This window comes from Antedon bifida, chromosome 11 (genome assembly GCF_963402885.1).
Source record: "Antedon bifida chromosome 11, ecAntBifi1.1, whole genome shotgun sequence".
NCBI lineage: Eukaryota > Metazoa > Echinodermata > Crinoidea > Comatulida > Antedonidae > Antedon > Antedon bifida.
Genome location: NC_136236.1, coordinates 13,476,933 through 13,487,721, shown reverse-complemented (window position 1 = coordinate 13,487,721; position 10,789 = coordinate 13,476,933). Strand labels below are relative to the sequence as shown.

The window sequence follows — 10,789 nt, the reverse complement described above, 5'->3', positions numbered from 1 at the left end:
GACGTTCAAAGTATATCGAGAAACTCAACAGTTCCTTTCAGATCTATATATATGTGGTGTACCGCAAACTTTATATCTACATATTGATCGCGCCATGCAAACCTTCAAACTATATAAAAGAAACCTAATAATTCTCGATGGTATAAATATCTTCCGATCTATCTGATTAATTCTAATATAACGTAAATCTTTTAATTGTAACCCTGACCTTTCCGGTCAGCCACTCATAACAAAATAATAAATCAGTACGAATAAACAAATTTAACTCTAACTATTTTATAAACTAAAAAACACTCCCGAGATCAACATGCATTATCTCCTTATTTTCAAAATACGTTTGCATCATAAGTTTTTGTGACTCTATTAACCCCATGGGTTACTATTAGAGTAGTGGGTTATTATTCTTTTAGGGTGGGTTACTATTAGAAGGGGGGTTACTATTAGGATGTGGGTTACTGAATAGAAGATTTACGGTAAACGGATTTGTCTTTTATACTCTGGTGGTGGATACGTACAGATAACTTACTGCTTAGAGAGACATGACGCTCAGTTTCAAAGTCATAGTTTTTTACAAAATTGAATTTCTAATTAATTATTTCCAGATGAATATTCGTGAGATTAATTTAAGAGCTAAGAATTTAACCTTTTTTCTAAATCAATAAATTTATTTCGTTTCAAATTGAAGATAATACTGTAGACCTATTTCTTATTTTCTTATTTTTTCTGAAATTTACATTAAAAAAAAATCATCCTTTATGGTTTAACTACCACTTTTATTCGTTCGTCATATATCACAAATGCATATAAAAAAGACTTACTGTATAATACACAATACCAAACCTTTAAAAAAACTGCGCACACCCAAAAAACGGGGACCAAAACATCAGAATTCTTTTCTAATGTTCATAGATTATAAAAATACTGTTGAAAGATATGGCAAAGAGTGTGGAGGTTGCATTAAAAAATATAAGCATATTGCTTGCTACCTTAACAAGGAAAGGGAGAGAATATCGTTCAAGGAGTGTGGAGGTTGCATTAAAAAATATAAGCATATTGCTTGCTACCTTAACAAGGAAAGGGAGAGAATATCGTTCAAGGAGTGTGGAGGTTGCATTAAAAAATATAAGCATATTGCTTGCTACCTTAACAAGGAAAGGGAGAGAATATCGTTCAAGGAGTGTGGAGGTTGCATTAAAAAATATAAGCATATTGCTTGCTACCTTAACAAGGAAAAGGAGAGAATATCGTTCAAGGAGTGTGGAGGTTGCATTAAAAAATATAAGCATATTGCTTGCTACCTTAACAAGGAAAGGGAGAGAATATCGTTCAAGGAGTGTGGAGGTTGCATTAAAAAATATAAGCATGTTGCTTGCTACTTTAACAGGGAAAGAAGGGAGAGAATATCGTTCAAGGAGTTTGGGGGATGCATTAAAAAATATAAGCATATTGCTTGCTACCTTAACATGGAATGGGAGAGAATATCGTTCAACAATTCTGAGAGTGGAGGTGGTCTCCTTCAACAGGTCTACTATCTTTATTTAGGATTCTTCATGAACATAATTTGATATTAATTCTGCAAGCTCTGTGCCCGCTTCCTCTCACACTAGTCGATGTCGAAGGTTTTCTGACCAATCAACGACAGCTTGCATCCTCATTTGCATTGCATACGCAGGTGACGTGAAAATACGGAAGTGCAATAAAGAACAATGCGATATGATAGCTCTTTTGTTTTGTGTTCCAGTTTTTATCTGGAAGAAACATGGATTTAATACTTTGAATGAATTACTTTGGATTTATTACTCCTGATTTAATACTTTGGATTTAATACTTCGGATTTATTACTTGGATTTAATACTTTGGATTTAATCTCTGGATGAAGAAGGTAAGTTGTAATCTTTAAGAAACTAATCCCCGTGGGTCACCAATGTACTGAGTCTACGGCCAGAAAATTACGTATAGTTGCTAAGTTATGTAGAGCCACACACAAATGTACGAAAATATACAATAATTCTAATCATGCAGGTATAAAACCTCCATGTTCTAATATTAATAATAATAATAAAACATCGAATGGAGGAATAAACTCTATGGGTAAGACGGAGCAAAGAAGGGGATAATATTAATATAGGATAATAGCCGTTTTTTTTTTACAACTCAAAAATTCAAATTTGAATTTTTGTGTTGTTGGGGCGTATATCAGAAATTTTAAATATTTGACTTTGTGGTCACTTACCATCGTATAATGGTTTATTTTATTTTTGGTTTATTTCGAGATATTTGCATGAAGTAATTGTCTTTTTTATGAGTAATCGTTCCAAGTATGACATGCCATGTGTGCCAAAATCTTGAATAATATTAAGCTGTCTAGAACGTAAGACTAGAAGTAGTTGGTATTACAATCCGGTTTTAGGGAGAGTTCTTTTAGGTTACTCTACTCTTTAAAAAGTTTATTCAGTTGATTTTGCAATATAATAATATGAACACAAGACTAAATGACAAAATCAAACGTTTTTATTTCTATCTATTTTATTGTACATCAAGAAATATTAAGAAAGATAAATATTTATTACAATATGTTTCAAAGCAAACTGAATGGAATGTCTGTGATTTTATCCGTAAATCTTAAAAAATATATGTTAACAATTTATATACAAAAGGTGATTAGATTTATAATTTAAAAATAAACTTCTATAAATACTAAATTTTCCAGAAAAATCTAAATTTAACAAAAATAGATTTATTCGGTTAAAATGCAAACAGAGTTTTGTAATAGAGTTATAACATCATATTTAGTTATGGCATTAATAAATCACATAACATAATATGTATGCAAATTCATAGCAGGTTTATATTAAGTCCATGTCCTTGCGTTGTGTCTCTAGTGGAACCACCATGCTTTAGTGATGTAATGTAGTGTATGTACAAATACCTCTTTGGTGAGTCAAACCACTTCAATGAATCCTTTCCTACATCCATTTGTGCTCAGCTATGAGTAGCAAATTAAGTTCAGATTTTTGCAACTAGATGGTAAAGTTGGGGCTAGTAAAACATATGTCTAACTCGCCCAGTGGACTATTAGGAAAACAATTAATTTGACTGCAGACTAGCCCTACTACCAACATTTGATTGGTTTCCGCTCCTCAGTGACAATCTTGACCCCATTCTGACCTTCTCCAGCATTGTACTCTGAGATCCCATCATTTTCGCATCTTTATTAAGTGAGAACGTTGAACCGGGATATCCGGATGGCCTGGGCTTCCTTAGCGACAAAGTAGACCCAAAGCTATCGGAGGGCGGTGGCATAGGTTGGTACTTGCGGAAGTCGTTGTTGTTGAATAATGTGATGCCTTGGTCCGCCATATTCCATGCGTCACGGTCGTTGGAATTGTTGCGGATGTAAACTAATACATCTTGTAATTTCATGTCCTGGGCTTTGATACTAAAATATATAAAATCATGTTTTTATTGCTATAACAGGCAAATTATAATACTATTTTCTTTACCTATATATAGATTACCATATCTGTGATTTAGAATTACTGAAAAACTAGAAACAAATTGGCTGATGATACTTACGCCAAATCTCTATCATCCAATGTGCATAGTATCACCTTGGCAACAACCTTTTGTAAGATTGGGTCATCTGTTTTTGCAAACTGCATCAAGGTGTCCTTAAGAGAATCTGTATTCAACATTTTTCCACATGACTGAAATTATATAAAAACTCCTTTAATAATTTAATATTACTTACTTTTAAACTAATATGATTAAAAACAATTCTTTGTCACAATCAAAATGGGGTAGACGAAAGAAAGTTAGGAACATGTGATAGTGGAGGACTACTTCTCTAATTATGTGACAATTGTTTCACTTACCACAGTATCTTCTGCAACATACAGCAGTATTTTACCAGCTAGTAGATAGATGGAAGCATCTAGTGTGTTCGTAGGAATGTTTAACAAGTCAAAAACTAGATTCTCCTACAAAGTAAAAGATCATAATACTTTATACCTCTCACTTTTTAATCAATTTAAATTGATAGTCTTTATCATTTTTTATGATATAGAAGAATTGATATAGTACCTGGTTTAGAATGACATCAGAGCTCTCTATCGCTACCAACTCTAAGGTCTGCAGTGCTAGTCGCATAGTCTCATTGTCTTTATTACTACACAAATGAAGAAGTGCTTTAGCTGAAAAAGATGAACAAATTATATATTCAAACAATGATGAAAAATACCCACAAATACAACGTTTGACATATCTCTCTACAATCAATAACACTCAGCTCACCAACAACAAGTTCATTCAAACAGGGAACTCTGGGGAACAAAGGTCATCAATGTCATCAGACATGATATTTGAAGAAGAAGCGTCTTGGTCGCAGCAAAATCAAAATCTAAAACTTGTGTGACTTACTGGGCGAATTCAGTGACGCAATCTGAGATCGAATATCAGCATTGAAGACGAGTTCTAAGTAGATGCCTGCGATGTAGCGCTGCGTCAGGATGGAGCTGTTGAAAGCGGCGTGGGACAGATCTTCAAGACCACGGTCAGCTACCACGGAATGTTTATTATCCTCCGAGTCGGACACAATGTACGAGATTGCCGTCACAGCTTCTTGGATGATTCGCTTGTTTGTTGAGTGGAGCAAAGTAGAGAGAGTTGACACTCCACCCATTTCAACAAATTGATCCTGTTGGTGAAAATAACAATTTTATGACAGTGAGTCTTTAATTGAAACTAATCTTTGTTGGTATAAGCTTAGTCTATGTTCTAGACCGAAATTAGCAAAAAGATAAATATTTTGGCACATATGGCGTTTCATATGTATAATACATTAGCTCGTATTTTCAGACAAAAATCAAAACACTGACTGGTGGACTAACATAAAAACAACAATAAATACAGACTTGGAGCAAGTCTACTATAAGCTTTGAATGGAAGGAACATTTTGAGATACAATCAGTATGTCCATGGTGGGAAAACAAGAGCTTTCGATTTTGACCTAATGTAACAGTACGCATATTGTGTTGTCATCGTCTGAACTTGGAAGCCGCTAAATTTGAATCGAGTGAAGAAACACATGCATACAATGAATGTTGAACGGATGACAACACACCAGCAGACTCAATGTGATGTCATTCTTAGATTGATCTTAACTCGAGATAACAAACCTGAATAGCAGGAATTGTGAGTAGTTCTGCAACAGCTTCAGTAGCATACTCTTGGATGGACTCATCCGTAGACAGACACAACAGAATCAGAACATCAAGTCTGGTGTGTAAAAAGAAATAGCAAATTTAATGGAATAGTACTGCAGTAGTAACTTTGACTAATGCATATATTGTGTTAACATGTAATAAGCTCTGTTTACACTTTATGTGAAAACAAAATGTGCCCATATATGGACATGATGATGTCATATCACTACCATATTTGGGAATATCACTACCATATTTGGGCACATTACACTAGTTTGATCATGGAGGTATAACATTTTATACCTCCATGGTTTGATAGTGTAGACAGGGGTTTATTCTTCTAAAATTTGATGGTTACAGAAGAAACATGGATGGCTCACCCTCCTTCAGCAACAATCCTAAATTTACTATCATCTCCAGTGGTTGCCAGAGTAGCAAGCTCAAACGCTGCATTTCTTTGTTCTTTTATTCTGAAACAATACAAAAATTATTGATTTTAATCTGTACATTCTGGCAATATGTATTTGTTACCCTCTTATATGCTTGTAGTTTGCATGTTGGTCTGCATTTATCTGTAAAACAAAATTCTGTTCTAGTGTTGGGAGAAACATCATTTCCTTATTTATATTTCACAAAATCACCACTAAAGAACTGAAGTGAGTCATCAATATTATAAACAAATAGACCTTACAAACTTCTGATCAATTCACTCATACGAAAATCATAAAAATAATAAGGAATTTGTCCCATTGAATATTTATTTGTTCTATCGTCACACTTCAGTGAGCATTGGTTGTATAAATAACAAGCAAGACAGAGACACAAATGGAACCTAGTGAAGCAATGATGAATCAACAAAATATCATAACACAGAAACACATGTATAAATAAGGAAATGGGTATTTGATTATTAGTTATCATTTATGCTTTGCTGCAGTAATCAGTAAAAATGTATTGATCTCTAAAAACTCACTTGCTCGTTGGCTACTCAAATCTGCAAATGTCTCATATCTGCTGGAACCATGGGTAAGTTTTTGACAGATGACATATCATTCCCACTTATTGTGTAGCAGGTAGAATTATATCCCAGTTTAAATTTGGAATTCTTAATCTTCAAAGCAACTTAAATTACTTCTTAAACTCATCAAACCCTCGATTGAATTTTTAACTTCTCGGGTGCGGATCCAGAATTTTTCAAATGAGGGAAGCGCTAACATATAATTAATAGTAGTCTGTCAAAAATAGATATCAAAAAGTAGTTCATAATTTATTTTAGGTGACAAAAGAGGGAGTGAAACCTCAATAGATCCGTCCTCTTTCTCTATAAAACTTTACAATGGTTTATCATAAATAAAAAAGAAACACTTTTCAGATAGTTTTGATTGTTTTTACAGGTGATATTGGAATAAGAATATCTTGCAGTGGAATAGTACTATTCCTTATCTATTTAACCCAATCAAAGTGTGCTGAAATTGCTATTAACCCACCAGCATTAATATACTTGAGTAGTAGTAGGGACGCAGCGCAATTTGTGTGCTCAGCCAATCTGACAACTGACGAAATAAACACGCCACACTGGTTTTCATGGAAAAGAAATGGTATTGTTGTTGTTGACAATGGAACTGTTTTGATGAAAATTGACATTTATGAAAACAACAAGTCTAGGTATGCCATTGTAGGTGATTCTACTGTTTCAAACCAAAGCATATCTCAAGCTATGAATATTTTCAATGTGGGGGAATCTGACCACGGCCAATACACTTGCATTTTGAACTTCAATCCTCCATCTATGAAATCCTTCACTGCAGAGTCATTCCTATTGGTTGACGGTTTTCTTCCAGAACCACAGTGCCGGTACGATTATGAAAATACCAACAACCGGATAATCAGACTATCTTGTACATCTCTGCCTGCGTACCCACCGGTAACCCTACAATGGTTTGGGTTAAATAGCACTCTCTTGCAAACCAGCAATCAAACTGAAACACAACTTAACTACCAGTATTCATATGAATTTAATTATGAAGAATTAAATTTTACATGTCAGTCACAAAACTTAATGAGCACCAAGGAATGCCATCTGGCTGTGACAATAGACATTGAGAACGATAACTCCTCAATTTCTCTTCCAACAACAACAACAACACTTTTGACAAATTTGCGTACTGAAGTAAATAAGGAAGCCAAACCAGATATTGTCTACATTATCGTATTTGTAACAGGATTTTCTGTGTTATTGATTTTTATAGTCATTCTGGTTTTCTATTGTGGGTTCTTATGGGTGAAGTCAAAGACAGATGATCCAGTAGGCACTGCTGTGAATGCTTCTATGTCTGAGAACGGTGGTAGAAAAGAGGACCTGCTACAGCATCATTACTATCAAGTTGAACCAGAATTGGAGAGGACAGGAGCGAAAGGTGAAACGAGCAACACTGTAGAAAATGAACCTAACAATGTTTATACGTCTGAGAACGGTGGTAGAAAACAGGAACTGCTACAGCATCATTATGATCAAGTTGAACCAGAATTGGAGAGGACAGGAGCGAAAGGTGAAACAAGCAACACTGTAGGAAATGCGGTTAACAATTTCTATGCGTCTGAGAGCAGTGGTAGAAAAGAGGAACTGCTACAGCATCATTATGATCAAGTTGTGAAAATTGAAAACAGCAATACTGTTGGAGTGGACACAGGAGAAGAAGACAAATTGGAAGAACAATTTCTGAATCATAATTACCTTCAAGTGCACCCAGATTACATTGAATTAGAGATGAAAAAAGGTGAAAAATTAAGCGACGGGAGTAGTGATGGTAAAGGTGAAATAAATTGCTCACATGTATTGCAAGAAAACACAGATCTGATTAATAAAAGCGATACAACCAAACAAAGTGAAAAAGAGGACGATTCTATTAGTGTTGACAATCCAGTTTATCAGTCACTGGAAACAGAATGAAGTAGGCGTACATAATTGTATGTGGACCACTGTACACATGTAGACTTACATAATTGTATGTGAACCTACAATACCTATACAATAAAATACTTATTAGTGATAAGAAATCTTCATTTTAGTAATTTAAAACATCATATATAAAATATTACTGTAAATATTTGTTTACGTGAATTATAAAATAGAAATAAATTGAAAATATAATTTGTTAGCTTATCGTTTACAATTCTGGTTTTAAGTCATCCCATTATTCACACATTTGGTTGTAGAAGATTGAATCATGCATCCTGCGCTTAAAATAATATAGTAACCCTCCAGACCCATCATTATACAATACCTTCCAGATTTAGCTGCCTGGATCACCTTTTCAACATCCCTAGAAATCACCATTAGCTCCTCAAGAATGTCGCCTATCTGGAACTTGAAATTACGAAAGAGAATCCAATTTGTCATGGACACCATCAACAAGTAGAGGATATGCAGTGCAAAAAAGATGATAGAATAGATAGTCTTGATTTTTCGTTGGTCACAATCGAAGGCTGCCTCTTTACTACCACACTCAAAGCTCTGTCAATATAAAAGTAAATCATTATCATAATTTAATAAACCTCATATTTGCCATAGAGAATAGCCACCAGTATGGTTGGTAAGATTTCAACTTGACCACATTTTGACAGAGGCCTTTGACAACCTTGTAGTCTGCACAGGGGATTGTGACCACCGCACCCCTTTAATTATCGTGACTTTAAAGGCTAAAAAAGACTGACTGGGCATAAAATCTTTTTGTAAGATTAATACCGACACTGTTCTTCTTAGGCAGGGTCTTTGTTTTACTTACAGTGATATCATTTAATGAGATGACAGCCAAGGCAATAGATGCACCGACGTTTAATATGACTAGTATGCCCATCACAAGCATGAAACGTCTAGGCCTGATGAAAAACAGATGCGAATTAATAAGAATACATACGCTCTTAATACAAATATACAATGTACTAATTGAAATATATAAACATATTGACATTTGCTCTCCCAAACTCAAGATTGTGTAAAGAGAGCCATGCAAATATAAACTGAGCCTCTACATACTGTGTCCGTATTAATCAGGACTTTTTTTTACTCTAGTGTGTTCTTACCAAAGGCTTGATGCACCAACAAAGCCACACTTGTGTGTGTACGTTGGACACTTCCATATGGCGTAGATGGTGGTTACCAGAATCCATGCAATAGCATACCAGAATATTGTAAAGAAAGAGAACAAAGTAAACAGAGTCCCAATAAACAACAAGCCCTGAAAATAAAGTGAAAACACACAAAGATCAGTGGATAGAAGGGTTGTTAATATCTTCCAATGTCGGCTCTGTTTTGAGTATGTTCATGTTCACAAAATATCTTGCCTTATATGGTAAAGTCTAATTAAAGATCAAATTTATATTGATTTTCACTCATTTTTTTTCCATTATTTTCACTTGACATTCACTCATTTATTATTAAGTAAATACCTTAAAATCGGCAAGCATTTTTTCTCTCCATCTAAGTGTGGCAACCTCTTCAAACAGTGCAAGTTTAATTTCACTCAGCTGCCCTGTAGATCCTAAATTGGCTTCTTTGCTGGCACGAATACTCTTAAGGGACTGTATCAAAATATATATTATTAGTATTATTAAATAATACTAGAAATTGTACTTTGCAGTTATCCTAAGTATTTTTTTTGGTCTTATTTCTGTATTTTAAATTAAGATCTAAAAATAGAAGAAAATGAAGAATTTTCTTAAATACTTTCTTTCTTCTCGAGTATGTACTTTACCTCTCCCTTCTTTGCCATTGGTATCATCTTTACAATGGATTTATCAATAATCTTGTAGTCTTCCAATGTGTATGCGTCTCTCAGGAACTGTCCTTTGTAACGAAGACGGAATTGGTGGTCGTCACGGGCCATGCCGTAAAGAACATGAAGAATTTTTGCCTTGACACGAGCTAAAGTTTCTCCTGCCCCACATTTTAACACAAATGTGTTTATCTTATAAATAAAAAAGAATGATTACCTTAATTAACATTTTAGTATTTATAATAATAATAATATAAAATTAATAAAGTCCGCTCTGGTTTTGTCCCCAGATAACCTTAGTCTAGCCTACTGTATTATTATCATTACTTCCTCCACAGTTAGTAACTGCTTAGCCTGCTAGCTAGCCATACCCTCCTCCTCTTTTGTTCTCCCTCTCATCAGGCTCATATAGGCTTACTCTAGGCTAGAGGGCCTTAGCTTATCAAAATGAGTATAACAAATTTAGGCTTACTGAACTTACCTGAAAATCTTTACTCTCAATATAGACAAGCATATTATTTTCTCATAATTTAAACACGGGTAAAAATAAATAAATTATTGGTGGTTCTGCAAACGTATACAAACTTAACTATGGGGGCTTAATTAATACATTTTTCATAATGAATTTCAGCAGTAAAAATCATGAAAACAATACGGCCACCATGTTTACACTCTTACGTCATCGGAACCACGGAAACAAAATAGCGCCCTCTATAACAGCGAAACGGTAGTGATCGATCACGTATCAATAATTGAAATTGATTATAAATTATGGTTTCCGAGTCGCGCGTCCGTAGATACAGACTAGAG

At 34.4% G+C, this 10,789-nt stretch overlaps 2 protein-coding genes across 4 annotated transcripts; one reads left to right on the top strand and one right to left on the bottom strand.

The window, feature by feature from the left end:
* The first annotated feature begins 1,699 nt into the window (after window positions 1-1,699).
* LOC144855337 (uncharacterized) lies at window positions 1,700-9,416 on the top strand. 3 transcript variants are annotated; one of them, XR_013614791.1, is made up of 2 exons: window positions 1,700-1,882; window positions 9,277-9,416. XR_013614791.1 is itself a non-coding variant. In XM_078713161.1 (2 exons), exon 2 carries the CDS (start codon window positions 6,835-6,837, stop codon window positions 8,152-8,154), a length of 1,320 nt encoding a protein of 439 aa, XP_078569287.1. In that variant the 5' UTR covers window positions 1,700-1,882; window positions 6,599-6,834; the 3' UTR covers window positions 8,155-8,358. The 3 variants fall into 3 exon arrangements, 2 of the variants coding, with proteins under 2 accessions (XP_078569287.1, XP_078569286.1); XM_078713161.1 differs by lacking the exon at window positions 9,277-9,416 and adding an exon at window positions 6,599-8,358; XM_078713160.1 differs by lacking the exons at window positions 1,700-1,882; window positions 9,277-9,416 and adding exons at window positions 5,947-6,230; window positions 6,599-8,358.
* Window positions 2,582-10,650, bottom strand: LOC144855336 (uncharacterized). The gene is made up of 13 exons (XM_078713159.1): window positions 10,461-10,650; window positions 9,959-10,171; window positions 9,654-9,785; window positions 9,288-9,442; window positions 8,990-9,083; window positions 8,489-8,718; window positions 5,585-5,674; window positions 5,178-5,277; window positions 4,420-4,696; window positions 4,084-4,193; window positions 3,876-3,980; window positions 3,577-3,707; window positions 2,582-3,439 (listed from the first exon to the last, which is right to left on the bottom strand). Exons 1-13 carry the CDS (start codon window positions 10,491-10,493, stop codon window positions 3,088-3,090), a joined length of 2,022 nt encoding a protein of 673 aa, XP_078569285.1. The 5' UTR covers window positions 10,494-10,650; the 3' UTR covers window positions 2,582-3,087.
* Window positions 10,651-10,789: the final 139 nt, after the last annotated feature.